Source organism: Lepisosteus platostomus, chromosome 10 (genome assembly GCF_059453375.1).
Source record: "Lepisosteus platostomus isolate fLepPlt1 chromosome 10, fLepPlt1.hap1, whole genome shotgun sequence".
NCBI lineage: Eukaryota > Metazoa > Chordata > Actinopteri > Semionotiformes > Lepisosteidae > Lepisosteus > Lepisosteus platostomus.
The window spans coordinates 8,607,943-8,632,896 of NC_142620.1; the positions used below are offsets into that span (position 1 = coordinate 8,607,943).

Consider the following 24,954-nt stretch of genomic DNA (forward strand, 5'->3'; position numbering starts at 1 on the left):
GTCTGTTTCAGTCAACTTGAAAGTGCGTTAAATGACGATGAATGTAATACTGTACATGTACTAAGACGTTTAAAAATACCCAGCTTGTGACCATAGATAATGCAATGTACTTCTGTATGATTTTCACCAAATTCCTCTTCAAAGCAGTATGAAATAAACGTGGCGCAGAACTCACGATCGTGCAAAACTGGTGACTTCTATTGGGAATATAGTATAACTCTGTGTGTTTTAATACGTGTTGTCTCTTTTCTATAAATATAGTTTGTGGTTGCGTTCCGCTAGACCCAATTTCTTTCGGAGTCTGTGGCATATTTTCTGCTATTTAAATATTTAGATCATGCATTAACAGTCCCTGGGCATGGAGTCAGAAAGGATATTAAGGGGTGTCTCCATGGAAACTGTTGCCACGGGACGCTGGCATTGGTCTCCAGGAAGTTGTTGAGATTGTCAACACGGAGATTAAAGATGGAGGATAGTCTGGAACTGGCGGAAAACGGTGCTAAAAAGAATGTAAGTAGGTTTTATTTCACTTTTTCACGTATAATTCAAGAAGTATTCTATCTGCTTAACAATATAAATACCGTAACGAAATGCGTAAATAACGTGAATAATTGCTTTTTTGTAATAATCCCGTATTAGAATACTGTGCGACAGTTAGCATCAGAACAGTAGAATAAGAATCAAATTCGAGATGAAACACAGTTTACACAAAGAAAATGACATGTGCTTCAGCTGCGTACATTTTCAGTCTGAATAATTTGTATGCATTGCAGAAAAACGCGTAAGCAGAACTGGGTAAGCAGATAAATACTGGAACGTTCATTGCGAAACAACGTTATTGTTATCTGGCTTCACAAAATAGCTTTTTGTTGTTACTCATGATCTCCTTGAGGTGTGAAAATATCACAGACTTAATATGTGATGTTGATGTTTTGAGCCTTAATACTTGACGACTAGCAAGGTATACTGTAGTAATAAAATGCAGAACTTGGGGTTTTTAGGTTTAGGTGTGCTGTTCTCAATAAAGGTATGATTGCTTGTAGACACTTTATTTCTTTAAGGCTTTATTTGTTTCTGATTGGCTTGGATTGTGAATATAGCACATTAAGAGAGTTGGTAATGTATTTGATGTACATTAGCAGCTTTGAATATTTTTTCACATCTTACAATCTTAGCTTTGAGATGAGCTACTGTACAAACCTATCTTAAGGCCCACTGACATTTTTGGTTACTTCTCCCTTTGCTGCTATTCACTGATACACTGATACATTAAAGAACATGAATATAACGTAACTAATATCACACAATGCCAAAGCAGATACTCATTCTATAACAGCAAGATACATAAGTTAGCTTCTTGTGCTTGTGAACTTTTTTTCTAGGCTGCTAAATCAGGGCGAAGAGCAAGGCAGTCAGTGGAGCAGATGTCAGACGAATCTCGACGCCTGAAGAAAAACTCTTCTTCGACTTCAGTGGGCGAGGTGAGGAATCAGCCATAGTAGACAGCTGGTCTGCAGTCCAGAAAAACATGTTTTTGTTAAAAAAATGAAATACTGTTGTAATTCTTATAATTGTTTTTTTTTGTCTGTTTTCCCCCTTTTTGTCTCTTGCATTACTGGATATCTTTTAAATTGTTCAGGATGAAGAAGGGGAGAAGGAGGTGGGATATAAAGTATGATTTGCATATACATAGGGATTTAAGACTTCATGATTTCAGTAAAACCTCAACCCAGTGAAAGCAAACAAAACATTGGTTGGTCATTTATTTATCAGCTCTACAGGCTCATATTTGATGTGGTATTTAGCCCTGCTGCCTCATGATGGGTCTTGGGTTAGATTCCAGCCTTGAGAGCCTTCTGTACAGAGATGACTTGTTCTTGTCTAAATTCATGTGAGTTTTCTCCAGGTCCTCTGGCTTCTTCCCCCCTCTCATGGCATGCTAGTTAAGTTAATTGGTGACTAATTTTTGGATTTGTGTGTGTTTCCTGTACTGGACTGCCCGCTTAGGGTATTCCATCTTGCACCTTATGCTACCCAGATAGACTCCAGATTGCCACAAGCCTTACTAGGAATAATCAGCTGTCTGATACTAAATTCATATTTTCATATAGTTTTTTGCTTCACCAGAGTCCAATGTACTAGTATTTTACATTTTAAAAGCAAATAATATTTTCCAAATTGTATCCTAAACTTTGTTGAAATTAGTGATTAGCTGAAATATGGGTAAATAAACAGAAGCTTTATTGATTATTAATGCTTACAAATTCTTGGGGGTAAATACCACGATCCTTACATTCAAAGATAACAACAGTGGGCTTCAACTGGAAACCTGAATGACTTAAAACATCCTTTGAGTTTTAAGGTTGATCAGATATTAAAAGGCCTGATCTTAAGCTTATCCCTGATGCTCATGCGCACAATCAACATCATAATGAATGAGCATGTGAGCTATTCTAGTTGTAGTCTGAGTTGGAATTTGACCTGTAGAATGCATAACTACAAGCTTCTTCTAGGACAGTTCGTTTTTCTCTTATGAAAAGAAACACAGAGATGTAAACATCAAAACAAATGTATTGCACCGATGCACTTTACAGTAGCCAAACACATTTTAAACAAAAATCTTGTTACTCCAGTAATTTATGTAATGTGCAAAACTCTTTAACATATCTTTTGTGTTTGTTTGCAGCAGGATTCTGATCAGGTACTTGTGTTCACGTTCTTGCTGTGCTAGTAGAGAATTGTAAAAACCTTTAGCTGTCTTTACAGTAGGGGGTGATTTTCTTTGGCCCTGTGGCTATTTTGCTGTGTTTGATCTGATGCCCTGTGCATGATTGGCTTTTTCAAGGAAGTTTTACCTTCATTTTCACTAGCTGAACCATGGATCTGTAATCTTAATTATTTTACTCTATGCGCCGTGTACATTGTACTTACATGTACATATGATTTGTAAATTACATCAAAATGGTTCTTTTTATTTCAGTGATGGATTCAAATGAAAATCCAGTCCCTTTTCTTTTTGCACTGTAGGCTTTCAGTGGCTTTCATGAACAATGTACACTTAGTTCTTTTGATCTTGCAAATAGTCTCAAACCTGTCAAGCTATTACACAGGAAAGTGTGGGGCCAAATGTCTGCATCTTTGTTGTGTCAAACTTTTTTGTCTTTATTTATATTTGACATTGCTCATGGAGCTGTCTCTTATTGACTCTAAGAAAATAATTACACGCTTAATTGCTTTTAAGTAAAATTGGAAATGACATATGACAAAGTCATTTGTGTTTTTTTTCTGAACATTGGCATTTGTGGAGTTGTCCCCAAGAGTGGTAAGCTGTAAGCAAGCCAAATTCCCCAACAAGGAATTCCAGCAATGTTTTTGCAGTAATCTTCCCAAATTAGGCCAACTTCCCTAGTGTAACATCGGGATTCTCGCGCCCTCTGCGACCCAGCTTCCACATGAAATACATTTTTCCGAGGTGTCGTGCGACCGGTCGGTTTATTTTCAGTCTAGATATTTTATCGGTCAGTGAATTTTTTTCCTCCTTCTTCCTCCTTAAAATGTTTCCACTGATTGGTCACATTTTTCAGCCTTTTTTGTAGTTTTTAGATCAATTTGAACTGTGTGTGAACTCTGATAATGGGTGGTTTGTATTTAGCTATAAAATATTTTATTTATTAAGATACATAGCTTTCTAAATTTATGTTCATATATGGCTATACACTTTTCTAGATATCACATTTTTTTAAATTAATGGTTTAATACCTAACCGATAAAGTCATTGCTGAGGCAACCTTGATAAGTCTTTTAATTCTGACTCCATAATGACATTTAGAAATATATATATCACTCAGAAACAAGGCTTTTTTCAAGGTAAAATCTGAAGTACTTATTCTACTTTCTAACGTTGTATTAACATTCTAATCCTATGGGTACTTACCCTCCTCTTATTCATCTATTGACAATCTTTAGATGAGAGACCATGATGAGGACTTCTGACAACAGAATGATCAATACACAATTATTACTTCTGACCCTATGCAAAAGAGCTTTTCAGACATGACTTTTGAATGTATGCTGCCTTTTCGCAAATATACCATTCTTAAAGGAATGTCTTATGGGGTAATGTTTTTAATTCTGTACCGCTGAGATCTTTTTAAAGGAATACCAATAGATTTTCCTATCAAAGTATAAAGCAGTATTTACCCAGAGGAGTCTTTCTTTATTGATAAACCACCACTTTTATCATTAATTTAGCCTATCTTGTCCTTGTCAAAATCCCACTTTTCACTTATTGCATGAAAGTACTTGGTACATCTTGAATATTCTATCTTTATGAAAACAAGAAAGATCTTAAAAAGAATTTGATGCTGCATTATTTTGTTTGGTGAAAGTGAGCAGGGTGTTAAAGGGTATTTATCACTGAATGATGGAAATCCTTAAAAATCCTATGTCCCTTGCAGTCCCAATTTGGTAATGAGAATTTTTTCGATGTTATTATTTTTTCTTGTTTCTTCAAGTGTGCTCTGGAATTCTTTCATTCATGTTTGTCTCGGTGGTATGGTCATAATGCCGTGATCTCAGCTCATTTGTGCCCTGTGCTATTTTCAGCCCTAAAGAATGAGAGAGAGTAATTTTTCCCTAAGCTTAGCCTCTGGCAGCCCTCTATGCAGTTCCCACACTCAATTTTACACTCGTTTTAGTAAGTGTGTATCTTTTTAGGGAGATATTGGCTTGGGAATAGGGTGAAAGCAATTGATGAGCAGTTAGTGATGTGCATAGTTTTGCCTTTATTTAGAGTTTTCCTGACATATATGGTAGGTATTCATGTAGAATTTCCTTAAGAGTAAATATGCTCACACGTCATATCATTTCTTCCATAGCCCTACAATACCAACCCTTGTGGTTCCCCTAAAGGCAATGGAAATTCTTGCCTGCCAGCGGGAGACGGCTTTGGATGAGGTGTTTCATATTTACAGGATCGTTGTGGGTCTCTGTCGATTTCTGCTTTTACGTCTTACCTTTAACATCACAGCGCTGCGTTACATTTTAAATTTGGGTCCACATAAATCTGAATGGCATCTACGTGTTGTTTTTTTCCCCACTCAGTCTGTGGTGAATTTGTTGTGTGTAAATTCCAAGACGTGAATGAAATAGTCAAGGCTGCCACACCCAGTTGTGTAAGGGTATTATATAGATGTGTCGTATTTTGACACTTGTCCCATGATACTTTATCCCAAATTCTTATCGTTCTGCTTGTTTTGTTCTCACTTGTGCCCCTCCAGGGACCACCACCGAAACCCCCCCGGCGACAAGGAGGATGGGCAGACGAAACACCTGGCTCTGCCAAGTGAGTACCACCCCTTTCTGGCGGTAAACCATGTGTCTGCTCATGGCGTCAGCTGAGATGCTCCAAGATATTTTACATCTGGTGCAGAGTCCACTGCACCCGAGGGTGTGGTCCGGCATCAGATTATAGTAGTTATAATCTGATTCAAAAACCAAAGCCTTGATTTGGTTAACATTTTTTGACAAAGATGTGTTTGGGGGGCGGGGTTGTAATGGTACCGTGTTTGTTGGGAAGCTCTTGAAAAGAAGGAGTCAAATATTTTCTGTGTTATTTCTTTTGGTAAATATGGTATTGTTCACTGTGCACATTTTTTTCCAGTGTCCCCTTTTTGTGACATTCTTAATCTTTAGAAATTCTCATCTTTATTTTCTCTGCCCCTTGAATCTTCCAAGTTTTTTAAGAAAAGTGCAGCTGGCCCATACTTTTGATAGTGTACCATTAACATGAGTTAAAAGTGTAGCCTTTTATATACACATTTAATTTTCAATAAAAATAACTGCCTCATGCCTAAACAAACTCTTCCTTTTCCAAGGCAGCAGTGTGGACTAGTGTTCAGGGCTGTGGATTCTGGCCCGGCAGGTTGTGGGCTCAGATCTCATGTGGGCGGTTGCAGTTGTACTGTACCCTTGAGCAAGGTACAGTACTTCACTCAGATTGCCCCAGTAAACGTCCTTCTCAATCGACTTGTCTAAATAAAAAGTGTACATATTTAAAAAAGATATTAAATTAGTTAAGTTTAGTTTACTTCCTACTCATTTTAATGTATTGTTGTTTTGTTCTTGATTAAGTACAAGTAGAATGGGAGCTTGTCATACAAAGGCTAAGATAACCTATGATTTTTAAAGTTCTTGCTCTCTATTTAAGTGTTGTCTAGCTCCTTGTATCATCCTATTGATGCAAGCTGTGTTTTATTTATCATTTGACATTTGCATACATTTCTTGGGCGGGAGCCTCGATGATGCTCAAACTAAGACATCAAAATCTATGCTGACTCAACAGGGTTTATTTGCAAGGTTTTCTGCGCCACTGGTGTAGGTAAAGAGGCTAGCAAACTCAATCTATCTCATGTAAAAAGGTCGAGGTGTCACTCTTTCGAGCTATTCTAACTCATGGCTTCTTGGCTGCGAAAGAAAAAAAGGTGTTAAGGCCTGTTCAGGCATTGATCCTTTTTGAAACAAGGTAAGTAATGGTCCCTGTGGAACCCCCAAGGACTTTTCCGCTCAATGTCACACATCACTCTCAATCATCGCCGCCCTCCTCCTGTTAATCCCAGTGAAGAAACGCCAGGATTTACCAATCTATCACTCCTAATTGACACTAAATGATCTGTCAGTTTATTGATGAACCTTTGGAGCTGGGTTGTCACAATATATTTTATCCCTAACAACTTTTTCTAGACAGTTTTACCATGTCCATCTTTTCTTGTTACATGAGTCTTAATCAAGAGCTCATAATGTGTGTTTAAACGTCCTCTTGTCTCGAAGAGTGACGCGTGTCAAGGGCAACAAGATGGCAGACGTTCTCCTCTGGCTGTTTTTTTAAATCTTAGAATTTTAGGGAGACCAGGAGGCAAGGGAAAATGATGACAAAAAAAAAGTTAGTTTTGTTTCCTTTGGTTTGGAGGACAGGAAGGAACGATACTAGAGCTGGAAGACAATCCGCCTCAAATAAATAAATCTTCCTGAACGCTTATCTCTGTGAAACCACATTCTTTTATTTCCATAATGACGATAATATTGTCATCTGGAAGTGGCTCAGTGAAAAGTTGCTGGTCGATTTCTTGAGCTGACACTCGACAGCGGACTGTGTTCCAGGGTCACCTCAGGAACGAGTGGCATGCTGAAGCAGAGTCGACAAGATCTGCCGCCTCTCTCCCCCTGGAGTGCTGCTGCTTGCTCTGCTGCCAGACTTGGCCGTCTGCTCATGCCAGTGGCTCATGCAGAGTTCTGAGCATTCAACAGAAATGGCTCAGGAAGCCATGACCTCCTGGAAAGAATGGTCAGGACAAATGCAGCAGTGCTTCCCAGCTACTGTATATTCAAATATTCAAAGAAACGGCCAGATGAGGTGCTCAGATCAATTAGCTGTTATAAACCATATGAGCTATGGCCTCCCTTCTGATGTTCTTATGCATCCTGGATAGCTAGAAACTAGAATACAGTAGGTGAAGAAATAGCCAATAGGTGAGACAGGTGATTATCTGAAATTCAACTGTCTGTAAGCCCTTTTATACATTTTGGCCAGTTGTACTTTTCCTTCTGTTGACAAACTTTTGTTTTTCAAGTTGTATTAAATGTATGCATTCATTATTATTATTATTATTAACTTAAAAAATATGCATTTATATCACACAGTCGGCCAGATTTGGTGCTAACATATTTCTTAACCACAGCTTGTAAGGCTAATGTTTTAATGCCTTCCAGAGAATAGTGCTCATGGATTCGTGATGGCTCCATGGATTTTGGGAACTGACTAAAGAGCTTGGATACCTTAGTAAAATCTGTGCATTTCCGTAGCCTGAAGTAGAAATCTGACCTACATGTAGAAAGAGGGTTCTTTGGGATTGCTGTACCTTGGAAGGAAAATGAGAGAAAGAGAAAGTCGGAGAGCGGAGAAAAAGGAGAAATTAATTAACAAGCTGAAAAATTGGCATCTCATTAGACTGCTACATTATAGACCATTGCAATGAAAAAAAAACTCATCTGAGGAGTTAAATTTGAAATGAGAGTCGATTTATTTATTACAGATGCCTTAGTTGTGACAAGAAAAAATGCAGGGTCTTAACCAGCTCAAAGTCATTATCTTGATGTGCATTTACTTTCTGTTCACAAGCATTTTAATTTTGTATGTCATTGGAGATGTGTAATGCAAATAACATTGTAAAAACAATTATAATGGTGAGATATAGCTATTTAAAATATAAAGTGATGTGATTACATTTCAGGATGTTGTTTGTTAATGTTTCAAGTGATGTCATTTAAGGAGTTGTCATTCAGGAGCACAGATGACTAAAACACTTTCATGTGCTATACTTACATGAAAAACAGTATATTGTGCATTTAGTTTCCTAATTTTCTTCAAAAGGTTTACAAGTTGATTTGATCACCCATCTCAAATGGTAATATATGTATATACTATATATTCAAAGTCCTGCAGATTTTTGATAATTTACTATTTAAAATCCAGTCTACGTTAATTTTTTATTTTCACTGATAGAGGTTGACCCTTTTTAACTTTTTCAGTTTAATCAATATTATTCTTTGTTATTAATAGACTATTAAAAATAATTGATTTAGAACCTGATTCTACTATAATTCTATGCTATTCGTGCTATAATTCTGGGAATTTTTTTAATTCCTGAGTTTAAAAAAAAATAGCCAGTCCTAAATACAAGCCAATACTAAATACAAAATGGTACTGTAATGCTGTTATTTCTGAATAGGGCAGAACTGACATTTTCTCTGCATGATCAGCAGGTGGCACTACATAATAAGCAGAGAGACCAGCATAAAGGGAATTAATGATTGAGCTATTCTGTTGAAGAGACCAGTTTTATAACTAACAACCGAAAACAAATACAAATTGACTTTGGTTATGATTAACGCTGGTAGCCAATGTTATAAATTCATGTTTGTACATTTCTTTTCATGTTTAAGAGTACTCTGTTTTAATGAGAAATATCCAAAAACCCCATGACATGCAGTGTAAATGTCTTAAGTCTATAAACCTAACCAACTAACCTTTTTTTGTTTGGATTTAGTTTGGAAATTGAAATAAGACATCAGTGCTGTTTATAGATTCTATGCATTGAGCCATTGTAAAACATTATGCAACACTTAACATTTGTGCTTAGTTTTTCCCCAATTATGATGGCATTCCACTGTTCTGAACAGTACAGTCATTGTATTTTGAAGGTGGCAAGAGCTTTGATATATTCAGTGAAGGTTTCAAAGCACTACAGTCCTCATTTAATTTTTTTTTACACAGTAGTGTATATGCACATTAATAAAGAATTAAAAAAAGTCAGACCTGTTCCTTGATCACTGGTCACTATCCCAATGTTTTCACCTCTTAGAAAGAGTCATTTTTATTTGATCTGTCAGTCCACTCTTTAGGGATGTATTTACCACAGTCAGAAACTAAAATGTTAGAACATCCCTATTTTTAAGACTTAGGGTAGGGGAAACAAAAGACACAATTATTTTCAAGTTGTGAAGAACTTCTGTTATGGTCATTCTACTTCAGTTCAAGAAAAGATACAGTAGTGAGCTTAAGCTGAATGTATTAAATGAATGTATTAAGATACAAAATGCAATGATGCAGTGTTCAAGGTGTAATGGTCAGGCTGAGCTATGCTAATGGAATTGGTTCCTAAAATAGATCAGGAGACTGCTGATAGACCAGAGGAGGAAACGTAGCAATTGGCAGTAATATCAAGAGGGACTTGAAGTCTGTGGTCTTTAAAATGATTTGAAATAGTACTCAGAATAATTTGCTGGCACTATATTATGCACAAAAAGTATAAAATCAAGCCTGGCAAGATCCATGGAAAAACCTGCATTAATTCATACACGCACTGCTGTGGACTGTAAAAATAATAATAATGTATATGGAATTTACAGTAGTTGAGAAAGCAATCCTGTCAACATAATCAATCAATGTGTGTTGTTACTGATATTCTCCCTTTTAGCTTTTCAACTGAGTGTTTAATTTAATTCTACATTTACTATGAGACCACTGTTTTTCACAGCCAGTTAGATGGATCTTACTTTGTATTACAAAGTACAGTCCACTTCAGGGAAGTAATTAAATAAATCAGGTTGAAAGAGATGTGGTATTCAGAGTTTTTTTCAAATATTAAAAAGTCATTCTTTGCTTGTATATTTCTTTGTGTTGATCACAAATGATAAGGGTGTTATAAAGGTAACAGTCATTACATTAGCCTTTCAAACTGCTGTTTCAGCAACCTTCTGTTTTACATCAGTAATATTTCTGGGGTGATGCAGAATTAGCCCAGTGGGGCTTTTTTATTAAGGGACTGAAAAGGCTTAATCAAGCTCATTCTAAAGATGATGTTAATTTCACTTGCCTTATCCCCTTTTTTTAGGTCTGGGAGAAGACCAGCAGCAGAGGAGGTGGAAGAGTGAGTTTTCATACTATATGTTTCTTTTCTAAGAAGTGATGCATCTGATGTAATTTGTGCTAGGTTCAGAATGTGAATAATGGATAAAAAAGACTGTACGTTCCATACATTTAATTAGAATTAAAATCTTTTTGTGGAAAGATGAGTGTTGCCCAAGTTCTGGTTATTTTGTTCTGTATGAATGGAGTTGTTTCCAATTACAATTTCATACTGAAGAGTTTATGTCTTAAGTAATGATATTGTTGTAATTATGAATTAGTGCCTAGAAATTAAAATTTAAGGGAAAAAGATGAAAGGGAACATCATAGCATGTTTTGTTCATCTGTAATTCGTCTGCTTTTAAGACTGTAATGTAAAATTGGAATGTTCTTCATCAAAATTACGCTTATTTATTTTGCAAACCATTCCTAGAGCCATTAAGACATCTTGTTGAGACTACTCCTACTGATTAAATTATTAGTTCTTAAAAATATAATTATACAACTTGCAGAGTAAACAGAAATTGCCCTCTGTACAGTGAGCCTTGCATGAAAGAGCCAATGATACTATCGAATGCCAGGGAGTTTGGCAGCCATGATCCTCTGAGCCTGTAGAAAAAGAGAATGCCTGCAAATATTAAGTGAGCTTAATATCAAACCATCTGCAGCTTCACTTAGCTGGAAAAGGACCCAACATCAAAGTAATCCTCATCAGAAATACTCCCAATGATGACCTCACCGTTAGGCCAGATTGAAAGTATTAAATAATTCATTTTCTGTACTTCCTGTTTCTGCAGTAGACGCTTGAGACCACAAACCCCCGAGGGCTCGGATGATGAAGGAGGTGAGAGAGACTTGGAAACGTTCTTTTGCACTTCCCATGAGGCAGACGGGATACCTGCAGTCACAGACATTGTGGTAGCATGGAATTTATTTAATAGCGTCAAAAGCATTTATAGCAACTTAAAGACAACTGATGATGTTAAGTAACAAGTTAGTAGGTTGAATCTAAAATCAGGTTTTAGAAAATCTCATTTAAGTAAAATGTTTTTGAAAAATAATCCAGTCTTTCAAGTGTTACTGTAAAAACCTGTGTAAAAATGCCAAATGTTTTAAAATCGTGTGGCTTAAATCTCTTTCTTAGGAATATTATACAGCACTAGAATGTTTATCAAGAATTGTACGTTTGCGTATCTGGTAGCACTCAGACTTTGATAAGCTTGATCGTAGGTTTTTTAAGAAAAACAGATCTATATGAAAACTTTAGAATTAAATTAAATTTTCACTATCTTTTGGTACTCTTCACATAAGAAGGAATTTGAAACATGAAAAATGAAATATTGTCAGAAAAATGCTTTGAACGCTGTCCTGTCTTTTTAGTCTCTTTATACAAATGGTTCTTCTTTCAACATCTGAATACTCAGTCTTCAGTTGTATGACTAGGTTTTTTATAGTACTTCTCTGCTAAATGCCCCCCTTTGGTATTTTGAATTTTCTAATAGACGCATGTGGGTTCATTTTTTTTAAGTGACATTTTACTCTTACCGTTTTAACATTTTTTCTTCTGTTATGAGTAAGGGTTCAAATGGGCAAGGTCTTTGCATATTGTCTAAATTCAATTAGCTGTTCAGACATTAATACATTTTAATAACTTCTAGGCAGCAGTTGTGGATGAGGCAGCAAGAGTGATTTATTCATTTTTTAAAATGTTTAATATGTTAGGATTTACCAAATTCAGTGACGAAATCCACTCTGTTTTCCAAGAGGCTGCATGGTGACTAAGTCTGTCATGTAACAGAGTTCTATACCTCGGGGCTTGGTGGTCCTCATCAAAAACATTGTGAGGACAGAAGAAATTTGAACAAACCAGAGCCAGAGATAATTGTTCAATTTTTCAGCCCTCAGTAGCTGGGGAAATACTGTTGAAATTGTTAGAGCATTCTCTTTAAAACTTCACCCACAGAGCGTACGTTCTGTTTGCACACACTGTTCTTTTGTTTTTATTACAATGTCATATACATATCAATGCTGTTTTTCTCAGGCAAGTGTTGTGGAAAAAGGAGTCATATTTTAAAAGATATTTAGCTGAGATTGGAGTATTGAAGTATTGAAGCAAAATAAAACAGAAACAGCACAGTTAAGATCACTTTTTTTGGCCATATACAATTTCTTGTATTAGGAATTTGTCTTTCGCATACCCCAACTTGCTCTCCATGAGACACACAGCCACACAGACAGGGAGAGAAGCTTGGGGTCAGAGCGCAGGGTCAGCCATTTATACAACGCCCCTGGAGCAGTTGGGGTTAAGGGCCTTGCTCAGGGGCCCAACGGAGTAGGATTCCCCTGCCGGCCGCAGGATACGAACTGATAACCTTCCAGCCCAGGCGCAGATCCTTACCCACAGAGCCACTGCACTTATTATATCATTATGTAAAAACACAACCCATTAATATTAGTATACATTAAGGAAAGTAAAACCAGTGTTTTCACAGCATCATTTACTTAATTTCACAGGTGGTTTTACTGTTTTATCAGTGTTAAAAAGATCCCACAGATATTTGTCACCCAGTGCTACATTGTTTGACTTTGTAATTTTATAAAATATTTAGTACAGGTTATAAACAGGCCACACTAAGCGGATAGACTTGGCAAAGCCCCAGATCGTACATAGAGTTTGTCTGTCTGTCCACTAAGAATCATATTTCAAAACAGAGGCACTACTGGCTTATTTTGTGAAATCTACTGGTTTGTTTTTTAATTGGTTTAGAAGGTAGCAAAGCTTTTATGTGAGTGAAACTTAAAAGATGATTACAGCGCAGAGGAGCCCTCTTTATACAGTGCCAGAGGCATGGACTTTGGAAATTGCAGCAGTCGAGGGTTAGTGAGATAGCTATACAGATCTTGATTATTTTATCGTCCCCCAGGACCTCTGGCTGACACAAGAGAAAGTGGCAGCTGGGCGCCCTCATCCATCATGTGCCAATCAGATTTCAAAAGACCACGATCAAAATGGACGGCTGACAAAACTGTTTGTCTCGCCAAGCATCTCTCCTTTTTCCCCTTTTTCTAAAACATGTTCCCAACTTCAATTTAGCATGTGGCACTCTTATGAATTGCGGTTTTTATTTGAAGACTTCTAAAGGTTATGCAATATACAGTATATTACAAAATTCTGTGGTAAGAAAATATTGTGAAATAAGCTTCACAGCACGCAAAATTCCTTAATATCTCTTTTTATAAAGGCTAGCCCACTTTCCATGATCAGTAGCGTGAAAATTTTGAAAAGTGTTTTGAAGGCTTTCCGATATTTGTAGGTTAAGCAGGATATGCAGTACACATTCTGAACAAATTATTGTATTTCATGTTTTGTGTGGGTTACGTTTTGAATTGGCCGCTATTGCATAATTATTATCGTTGTGGTTATTGTGGTTGCGACTAGACAAAGCAACCTTGACAGTTACACAAGTGGAAAATAAATGTTCAATGCTGGCTGTGAATGATATGAGGTGATTGCTTTTGAAAACTGATGAAGTTGCGCTTTCCTTCACAGGGAGGGGGTTGTGTGCACTTTCTATTAATCCTCTTGACCTCATCTAATAGGATGAATTCAAAGCACACTTTACTTGAAGCGTTTTTCCTCTTTACTTAGTAACAACGTATGCTTATATGGAACTTACCTAATGTTGGGTTACCCTTAGCACCAAGAAAAATTCTGTTGATTGTGCATTATTGTCAGGATCATAATGCTAAACCTCCAAGTCGTTTCTCTTCAGATGGAAAAAACAGCCTATTTAAGTATTTGATAAGATCTAGATGCTTTAGCTTTTTGATGTCATTGTGCTAAGACCATTAAATTTGATTGGGGGTCCAGGGGGGCTCGAATTTGCTGAATGCTGTGCTTTCTAAATGAGAGGACAAAGTGTCAGAGGAATTCATGAATATGAAATAGCAGTGCCCGCATTTATTTTGATTTTGGAAACACAGATGAATCTTGTCATTTACTAACCAAGCTCAGTTTCTTTATTTTTTTTATTGAAGAAAGTTATATATTTTTTTCAAGACAGCTTCTTGTAATTACCTGCCGTAGCCTGACGGTTTCGTCTTAAATTTTAAGTACAACTCAGTGTACAAGTTAATTCCTTGAAAGTTCCTATGCTTACATTCAGAGAATAAACATTTTCTCAGGCAGACTGTTATTTGGCAGAACACATAAGGAGGAAGGTAGCCGGTGTTGATTTTATGTGGGCTTGCGATCACCATATACAGTATTCTAGTATTATCACAACTGCCTCCATATTGACTCAAATTAATGTACCGCACTGGCAGATTGCCACCCTTAATTGACTGAACTACTCTACAATGAGACTACAGTACCATTAGATGCTTTTTTATGATTCTGTAACCAGGCTTAGTAACAATGTGGCTCAATAAGTTGTTTTCATCTGATGTCTTATTTGTAAGTAATAAAATAGTCTTGCGCAATAGCTGAGAACAAAACTTTTTTTTACAAGAAAAGTTGACACATGTTCCATTACTTTTGGGTTATTCTAGTCATTTTCTGAGTGGGTGTGCCATTGTGGTAGGAAGCTAAAATTACAAATGTTCATGCCTCTCGTTCCATTTTCCAGGTCATGGAAGATTTTGAACTGGGATGTTAGGGAAATATGGCATCATTTCTAGCTGTCATTTACCAGAAAAGCATTTGTTTTAGGCAGCTCTAAAGCTCTTGAATTTAAACAAAGATTAAATGCAGACCATGATCAGTCAGCTGAGATGTCTCCATACTGGGTGAGCACGTGTCCCCCAAGAATTTGGATCACTACAGCTGGAGTGCTTTTAGCCCCCTCATTCAGTCTAGACAGGAAGCCCGATCTTGCCAAACTGGGGATTTCAGCCTCACACCCTTCAGATACTGTATATAATATAACCCTCAGTCCACTGAGCCAACCACTTTCTTTTGTGACCAAAATCTCTTTCCAAAAATAGCATTAATTTAGTGTCAGAGTACATCACTTTTCTTTCTCCACTTTAAAAGAATTACCCCGTCCAGTAAAAATTACTGTCTTTGATTTTTTTTACAAGGAATCCTTGCAACTTCTTTATTTATGATGTCTTTTCTTCTTCCCTTCTTTTGTTTTGTTTTTTTTTTCCGCGTGCACGAAGTCCTTTTGAAAATGTGTTGGAAAAACTCTCGAGTTCTCGCTGCCCTTCTTGGGAGTGGAGCCATATTCTGTCCTGTTGCTTTTTGCCAATTAAAGAGAATTCCTACTGTTTGACCAGTGTGCTCACGACTCCTGGCACAGCCGCCCCTGCCAAGGCACACAGTGACTTCCGACCTCACACAGATGGGCTCGTATAAAAATACTCTTGCACATCGCTGGATGCTGCCCTGGCCGCGTGCAGAGGAGGGATGTGGGGAGATGCGGAGTGGCAGAGTGGACATCAGGTTGAAGTGCTGCCCACTCTAGGTCCTCCGGGTGGGCGGCAGTGACAGGGTCCAAATGCTGGTGTAGCGGGAGTTCTTTCCGGGGAGCCCCTGGCCTGAGCCCCACTCTCAGCAGGAAGAACTGTGGCCCTGCTTCTTGAATATTCATAGCAGCCTGGCTAATGTGACAGGGCAGCTCCAAGGAGGATATTGGAAAGATAAAGTACAAAAATTGGATGCAAATTTCCACACGAAAAAAAAGTAAAGAGGCAGAGTCTTTTAATTCTGCGGAGTAAATGATCTCTTTCATAGGGACGCTCTGGTTTATTTGACATCTTGTTGAAAAAGTTCATGTGCATGCCTTCAGGCAACAGTCATAAGAATATTTGATTAGTAATATTTGTGTTGTTTTAACGTAGTTTAAGGCTGAGATTCTTAAGGCAAGCCAATATTTCAGTGATCATCGCGAATTAATTAGCCTGTGAGCAGCAGTGATGGATATCTTGGTCTAAACCATGTGTACTTTGAAATCTGTGGTCTGGTCCCGCACTACATGTGTCTTTGTGGATCTGACTTGAATGTTCGAATGATCCTCACTTCTGCAGGAAGTTCAGCAGAAGGATTGTTACGCCACAGTCATGACATTTTATATAGTGTATTCCCGTTTATTTCAAAATCATCTTCGATGAAAGGGAGAACAGCTCAGGAGCTTTAACAACAGTACTTTCATGTTTGCAGATATTCCCGTAATCCCTGACCTTGAAGAAGTACAGGAGGAAGACCTCACAATGCAGGTGGCAGCTCCACCCAGGTAATAATGCCACTGGTGTTCTGAAAGAAAACGGAGCATATATGTGTCACATCGTACTTTTTAATTCATACTCGTTTTTTGTTTAGGTTTAATTTTTAAACTAGGTAAGTTATTTTTATCCCCATTTCAGATGGGCATTTTCAGATGTTTTCAATATCCATTCATCACTTCCCTATGCCAGTTCAGTATTTTCTGTGTTATGGAAGAATGACAGTGACTTTGAGCTTTACCTTACATATTTAAGTGATGGAAGCCTTTGCATTATTGTTCTGTTATGCAGAAATAACAGTAATAAATGATTTACACCCTGCATCCACTTTTTAGATTCACATGCTATATAATTTGATTTACAAGCCTGTGAGAGACACCTCGACACGTGTCGGCTATGTGGCAAAGCTATGACAATGGTATATGTTATTAAGCAGTCCCCGTCTCCATGTGAGATAATATCCACATTGAACTCATTGCAGGAGCAATGTAGCGTGTAATGTGCTGTAAGTAGGACTGGCATGCACTGCTAGGCCGACCGCTTCACAGACTTCTAATTCAAAATACAGATAAGCAGCTGGATTTCAGTTTGAACATCTGTAAACAGACTAATATCACGGTATTTGTGCTTTTTAGTGAAGCCTTTAGGGTTAGACGTATAAAGAATTTTGAAAGTCTCATTTGTGTTCTGAATTTTGTAATTCTGGGAAAAGGTTATGAAGCAACAACGTTATGAAGTGTTGTTATTAGATATTGGAACAGAAACTGTGATGATTGTAGTTTTAGGTTTATTTATATTTATACATTATATATACATTTATCTTACAGACACAGTATTCACTCCCTGACTTCAGAATGTATTCTGTTTTTCCTTTTGGTTGAACATTTGGTTTCCCTTTGGGTGTAGATTTCAGCCACACCTCAAGAAAAACTCTTAATAGGTCTGGTATTTAGTTTTATCTGGTAAACACGGAGCACACACTACTGGCAAGCATATTCAAATAGAAGACTTTCATGCCTGTCTTTGCAAACATTTTTTGACATGTCAGGTATTCACTTGTAATAAACCATGCTATACAATGATATAATGTCCTGTTCACAAATATAAACTCTGAATGTCGGGAAATCAAATTGATTTGGATTAAAACTGTCTGCTTCAGATTAATTTATTGTGCAAGTCCCAATTCCAATATCTAAATAGCCGTAGGAGAAAAAACTACAGGAGAGGAAAATTGTATCCAGATGTTGTGTCAGTTGTGATGGGGTTTGCTTTTTATTCTGTGTAATGTAACTCTAGTCATAGGTACAAATGCAGAAACATATTGTTAACCGTAAAACGATAGAAACCTTAGTCCTCACCTCGACACATTTAACCTAATGCTTACCATTACATTAACACTAACCATAATGTGTAATTGCATCTTTATCTGCAGTTTCTGTTCATACCTATAGATTGAATTCTTCTTTCAGCATTCAGGTAAACAGAGTGATGACCTACAGAGACTTAGATAATGATCTTATGAAATACTCTGCATTTCAGACGCTGGTAAGTAATCGGTCCTACAGAAACATTTCAGTCCTTATGAAACTAAGGCAGTGTGTTCCCCTTATGTACTGTGGAGCTTCTACAAAAGTAGAATACCTTGTAAAAAGATGATGATAAAAATGCTAATGGACCAATTACAAATTGGTCCCAAGACGCAGTTTAATTCTTTTCCATGTTATCTAGTATTGCTGATCTCTGAAAATATATTAATTGACTTTTGGCCAGTAACATTTAGTTGTTTTTTAAAGAAATACAAACTTTAATCAGAAAACAAATTGGCAATGAACGGTCTATGACCATGTGATTGTGTTGCTGCTTTTTATTGTAAAACGCACTGTAGCTTACTTAATAATCAACCTATCAGCTTACTTTCTTATAATACTGCTTTCAAAAATATTGTGTGTGTTATAATACAGGAAGTAAAATGAAGTGGTTTTATGTATTTTGATTTCTTGTTTTCACAGGACGGGGAGATTGACTTAAAATTACTCACGAAGGTGTTGGCTCCAGAGCAGGAAGTTAGAGAGGTGAGTGCTACTCTTTGAATATTGTAGAGGTCTTTCTGTTGCTACAAAGCTTATTTTTGGCTAAGTGTGTAGTGAGATTTCTCTACTGGAATTCTACAAGGGTCTAAAGGTGTGTCCATTTGTTTCATAAGGGGAAAAAAGTTCATTATAATGTCTCTCTCTAGTAATTAAGATTTATTGAGTGCAGATTAACCATGACTGTTTTTGCTCTGTCCAGGAGGATGTTGGCTGGGACTGGGATCATTTATTCACTGAGGTTTCCTCTGAGCTGCTGACTGAATGGGATCAAGGAGATAAAGAGGACCAAAAGCAACTGCCATTAGTTACTTGAGTGGAGTTCTAAAACGGTTTATTTCGGCAAGAGTGCCACTAGTACTTTTTAGAGGTGCTGTAGCAAATGGATTGTTATCTGCACATTATGAGAAAGCCAGATATTTCTGGTTAGGGTTACATCAAGCCAGTTGTACTGTATGTCTTTTCAGTTTTAGACAGGCTGCGCAACTGTACATTTTAAATACAATGTGTGACACTTTACAGTTAATGTCAGTATACAGTAGTCAGTGTACTTGCATATAAACCGACAGATGGTTATCTTACCTTTGTTCCTTTCTAAGTCATTATACCTACATCAAGCAATATTAATGTGTCAATACCCACAAAGATACCTGTTTTGTTATATTATTGTTTTTTATAACATATTTTGTAGGATTGTTATATTAAATATTTATCAAATTATTTTTTAAATCATCAAAGTGTAAATGTCTTCTATCCTGATTTAGGGTAAAAACCTTACATATGACTATTCAACAAATGGGTTGAAATTAATTTTCCCACAAGAATGCAGATGCTCAGGGTAGCACAAACTTAACATGGCATATACTGTTTTTGCAACGTGTCCTTTCATAATGGATTCACAGAAAAAGATGTTTGACAGTTTTGAGTATCTGAAGCACTATAATCAGTTAAGTTGAAATCCAGTTAATTGTTGTGCCATTATCTTTGGATCAGAGTGCAACCTCATTGTTTCTGACAGTGACTTCTATCTTCTTGTCTTTTGTAGATGCTCTTTTCTGCAACACTATTCAATTACTTAAACTGTCTTACTTCCTCCATACTGACATTTGACATTAAGAGAATCTGTTTATTCTAGAACCCTATATGACACTGAAAAAAGTATGTATGGAGTTTATATTTTTTAGGGCAACCATTTATCTTATTAAAGGCAGCAATACGCTGATGCATTGTATGGACAAGATCAACAGTCCTCATCATGCAGAATTTGCATAATGGAATTTAAGGATCTGATTCTACGGGACCATTTCAAAAGGATTGTTTAAGGATAAAGATTCATCCGTGTTGATTTGTTGCCATACTGTGGTCCCCGCCAAACTATTTGAAACTATTACTGAATTTAAACTTCGTTTCAGGATATTATGGTATATTATCCTTACTGCATTGTAATAATAACACAGAATGGCATAAACAATGGTAATTAATGAATTATAATTACAACACAAAATAGATCACTTATCATTATTGAATTGCAGGTACAGTACATAGTTCTGCACCACTGTCATTACTGAATAATAAGCACAATGCAGCACATTTTGTGTATTGCATATTTCATTTCCAATATATATACCCAGAGAGTTATCATACCATAAAATGCTCTTCTATTTTAGTCCGGTCCATATTATCTGAATATCACGCAATGTCAATGCACAGAATAAATTGCGCTTGTCTTGTATGACCTACTACTAGTCCTGATGTAAACAGCAACAACAAAATGAATGATGTGATGCTGTAGGATTTTGAGTTTATTCACAATGAGAAAGTTGTGGAAGTTTAGAACTGTATGATTTTGTTGTCCATCTTTCTTTCTGCAATTGGCTTATTTCCAAACACTTAATTAATTCCACCCATATGTTGTGAGCAGCTGCTACTGCGCCCCTTCCTTCCTCACCCGCCGAGCCGCGAAGTCACCATCCATGTAGAGACAACCTCTAGCTGTCTCTCCTGAGGTAGCAGTGTTAGCAACTTTAATGCTGGCATTTACTAGGATTTTGTTCACTTTGAGGAAGATGATAGAGCTGTAGCAATTTAGATTATGCAATGAATGAAACCTTGTGATCAGAGTAATGGTGTGCCTTTGATGAACAGTCCCTGCTCCAGCCCTTTTTAACAGGGATTAAACTGAGCCACAATTTGGCATGTCCCCGATTCCAGCTCCTCTAACTGACCTCTCTTTCTGCTGCCTCTTGGTTGCTTCAGCAAGGGGCTGTACAACTGCTATCCATGCAAGATTTGCAGTCCAAATTAACTTACCTGCTACTAGATATGGAAATCTCAATGACATCACATGAGCTAAACAGATTATTTCTCCTGAGAACGCAAAAAAATTAAACATCTAGTTCAATATCATGAGCTGCAGTAAACACTTCTAATATTCAAACTGCAATTTAACCTTACAAAAGCAAGCCTAGTTTCAAAATAAGCTGTAAATCTGATGCATTTTTATTCCATACCATTTGACAGTGACAACATTTCAGCACAATTTTTTGAATTTTTTTACGAGTATAGGGTTTAGACCAAGGAATTGAAAGAGGGTGCTCTTTCCCAACATCAGCTGCCTGTCCCCAGTATCTTCAGCATTTGCAATTGATTGGAAGATCTCATCCAGGTGTTTCTTGAACGAAACCAGAGTATTGGGTATGTAGTCAGCCTGGATGTCCTAATCTTAGTGCACATCATTGTGTCCCCATTTGTTGCTGGGTGCCTGCAAACTTATTCAGGTACCATTTAGAGCAAGAGAGTCTGCATCAGTCCTCCTTCTGATGCTGAGTCTGCTGTTGGTGCTGTGGGCCTCGTTAAGTACATTAAATATGTGGAAAAATCATGCAGGTCCGCTAAGGTAAAAAAAAAAAATGAAAATTAGGCTAGGGTGGGATGGCAGTTAGTGTTGCCACATCACAGCTCCTGGGTCCTGGGTTCGATTTCAGACTGGGGTGCCTGCTGTGTCGTATAAGATTTTGTTCCCCAGTACTCACTGGTTTTCAGTCCGAGTGCTGTGTAAACTTAAGTGAACTGGAACAAAGCAGTATACATATAGCGTGGATATAGAACAAAAAAAAAAACCCTGAGGAGTGTATTCCCTGTTCTCAGTGAATAAATGTATTTGACAAGTAACATGGCCAGTTTGAGAACAGAAAACTGACAACATGGGTGCTGTGTGGAGGTACAAGGAGGTTTGCATCTGCAAGCTCAGTTAACAATTAACCATTCCAAACTGCGTGTTAAAAAAAACAATGGGCAATTCCACATTTTTATAATAAATAAAAATGGATCCAAGGTTTTAAATAAATTATATCACAAGCTTTATAACACCAGAGTAAAAAGAAAACAGCCTTATTTCTTTATACATTTGCTTCTATTGGAAGTTTCGGCAGAAACTATTTTTACCTACTACAGTAGTTTTACTAATTACTAACGTCTAGTGAACAAATACTACCAATGTGGAACTGTGTGATGAACATGTATTTTTTTATTAAAAATGTACACTGGCCTCTCACTTAACATTTTTCTTTGGAGGTTGGCAGACATGTTTTAATGTATTTTGATATGGAAAACTAATTAGGGTTAGGAAAAGGGATAATTTGTTTCTAGCTATTTTAATATGCTAAAGTGCTGACAGACATTATATATCTTATCTGGTCTTAATATCTAGCTTCCTTGTGGCCCTAAAGCAATACTTTGTGTTTAATTAAAAAAAATAAATCTTGAGATCTTTAGATATCCTGTGCTGATACAGGTCTCCACTAATAGATAGAGTGAGGTGTGTGGAAAGATGTGCAATGAACTCATGTTAAAGAGCTATTGTGCTCGACTGTCAGTTGTTGGGGAAAAGTAATGTCAGTGGCCTTTTAAATTCTTGACCAAGAGTTACATAACCTAGAAGGTGCCACTACCTTTGCTGAAGCTTGCAACTAGAACTGTTTGAGTTTTTAAGCACCCTCTGCAGGGTGAAGGGGCTGCCATTTTTTAAGATTCCTGATAAATACACCGTAGAAGGCTCCTCAGAAAAGAAGGTTATTTTAAAGGCCGGCAATTTACAGAACTGACTTTCAAGGATGATCATTTTACTACGGGTTTCTGTTTTACTTTTATTTGCCCATTTCCATCTGGCTAAACTATGACAGCAAAGTTTTTCAATGGCGATGGCACTGTCTTTATTAAACAACCAGTACGCAAATAATAATAGTATGCAAATAAGCAAATCATTGTATGCCAATTACAATTTTTCAGTAATCTATTTTCCGTTTTTCATTGATGTTGATGATTTCAGATTGAATGAATCATTTACTAAGACCACTGCAAAATAAACAACATTTATAAAACAACTATTTGCTACACAATTAAAATACCCTTAAGGACATAACTTTAAATTAAAATGTCCTTAAATGTAACAAAAAAAATACAGTTTTTGTAGTAGCATTTAGTTTCAGTAAAATATGTGCACAGCAGGGAGTTTATCTGATTCCAGGCTTCAGTTTGCTGGGGAGCCATCTGTGTGAAGTATGCATGTTCCATGTCCAGTATGTTTTCACCAGGTACTGTTTCCTCTTGCCTCTCAAGGACAAGCTAGCTGGCTCCATCAGAGTCTCTGAACTTGGTGTGTAAGCCCTGCAATGGACTAGTGTCCCAGCTGTAGTGCAGCCCCTGTCAAGCAGCCTCTTTGCAAGATTAGGCTTCACTTGGTTGTCTTTAGGGTGAAGTGGTTGAGGATAAAAGGATGATTGATGGATTTGTTACAGAAATATGTATTTTTTTCATGACTCTCTAATGTTTTTTTAAATATTTAATCCAATATTAAAACTTAATCCAATATATTTTGAAATACCATAGTTGGTGGCACTTAACAACAGCAGCTAAAATGAGCAAAGAAAATGATAAATTGCCAAAACAAGCTTCAAAACTCTTCAAATATCTCTTTAATTTCATGTTTTATTTGATAATTTATTTATAAAAGTTTGTGATCGAAACTAGTTCTTTCACCTTTTCTAATTTCAAAATAAAGCCCCTGCTGTAGCCCCAAGGTACGGAGATCAATACGATTCATCGATCAAAAAGGGAAATTGGTTTTGAAAGGTTCAGATCAAACAGAGAGATTTTGTGACTCTTGGTTATGGGGGGGAAAAACAACTATTGTGAACTGCTGTGGCTGCAACAATTCTTGGAAAAGGTCTTGGAAAAACAGGGGCCACTCCTGAGCTGAGCAGCTCCTTTTAAGAAGAGTGCAGGGAGACTTGCAAGTTGCTTCAGTTCAGTGAGGGTCTGCATGGTTTTTTTATTCCATTGCTTTTTTTTCCTTCCCCAGGTGGGCTGGGACATAAAATGACTGGGAAACTGGCAGACTGGAATGCCCCAGGGCACCTCAGTTTGTTCAGGTTGTCAAAGGGCTGGGGGATGGTGAGGTGCTGTTTTAGAGTACAAATTAACTGAAAAAAACTCATTATATTTGTAACGCCAGCATTGCATAAATTCTTTTTTTTTTTGGTTAACATGAAATACTGGCGGTGGTGACATTTGTCATGTATTTTATTATTTTCTCTCTTCTCCCCTCAATCCCGCACAGGGCCCTTCATTTTTCACATGAGTGGTTTTCTTATCATTTCAGACCCTCTCTTGGCCTATGAGTGACTTAAAGGCAATAAAACACAAACATTCTGTAAAACATGCACTGGGCCTGTGGTGGAAGACCCTGCCCTGCCTGCTTGGAAAATGACGATAATAACTCAGCCATCCGCGGGCCTGGCCTGGTTGAAAGAGGGGAGTCATCGGGACAGGTCAAGGTGGCGGTGACAGTGGCTAATACCTCTGTTCATAAACGCCTCTGATCATGAAAATCTGTCCCACCGGCGCGAGGAAGCTTATCCGTTGACGCCTGTGTTCCTTTTACAACACGCAGTACCAGTTATTCAGGCTGTGAGCGGTACAGCTCTCAACACAACGGTTAAGTGAGGTTCACTCCAGTCTAGCTGCTGGTCAAATGGTCAAGGTTACCAACAATCTGTGTTTAGATGAAGGCATTGGCCTTTTACTGACTCCAATCAAAGTGCTTTACAGGTCATGGGGACTCCCCTCCACCACCACCAGTGTGCAGCCCCACCTGGATGATGCGACGGCAGCCAGAGT

General features: G+C 37.3%; 1 protein-coding gene across 4 annotated transcripts; it reads left to right on the forward strand.

Annotated features, from left to right (window-relative positions):
- Nucleotides 1-366: 366 nt before the first annotated feature.
- Nucleotides 367-19,514, forward strand: ift43 (intraflagellar transport 43 homolog (Chlamydomonas)). Of its 4 annotated transcripts, XM_088647932.1 has the most exons (11): nucleotides 367-510; nucleotides 1,383-1,481; nucleotides 1,640-1,660; nucleotides 2,687-2,701; nucleotides 5,280-5,344; nucleotides 10,452-10,487; nucleotides 11,263-11,309; nucleotides 16,629-16,701; nucleotides 18,160-18,235; nucleotides 18,700-18,762; nucleotides 18,980-19,514. In XM_088647932.1, exons 1-11 carry the CDS (start codon nucleotides 466-468, stop codon nucleotides 19,091-19,093), a joined length of 654 nt encoding a protein of 217 aa, XP_088504058.1. In that variant the 5' UTR covers nucleotides 367-465; the 3' UTR covers nucleotides 19,094-19,514. The 4 variants fall into 4 exon arrangements, with proteins under 4 accessions (XP_088504058.1, XP_088504059.1, XP_088504060.1 ...); XM_088647933.1 differs by lacking the exon at nucleotides 2,687-2,701 and having other exon boundaries at nucleotides 1,640-1,672; XM_088647934.1 differs by lacking the exon at nucleotides 2,687-2,701.
- The last annotated feature ends 5,440 nt before the right edge of the window (nucleotides 19,515-24,954 follow it).

Bases quoted from the DNA above. Each gene is read 5' to 3' on its own strand.
- ift43 (XM_088647932.1), top strand. From the start codon at position 466: ATGGAGGATAGTCTGGAACTGGCGGAAAACGGTGCTAAAAAGAAT. The intron at 11,310-16,628 runs GTGAGAGAGACT...TCATGTTTGCAG, and splicing joins GGGCTCGGATGATGAAGGAG to ATATTCCCGTAATCCCTGAC. The intron at 16,702-18,159 runs GTAATAATGCCA...TTCTTCTTTCAG, and splicing joins CAGGTGGCAGCTCCACCCAG to CATTCAGGTAAACAGAGTGA.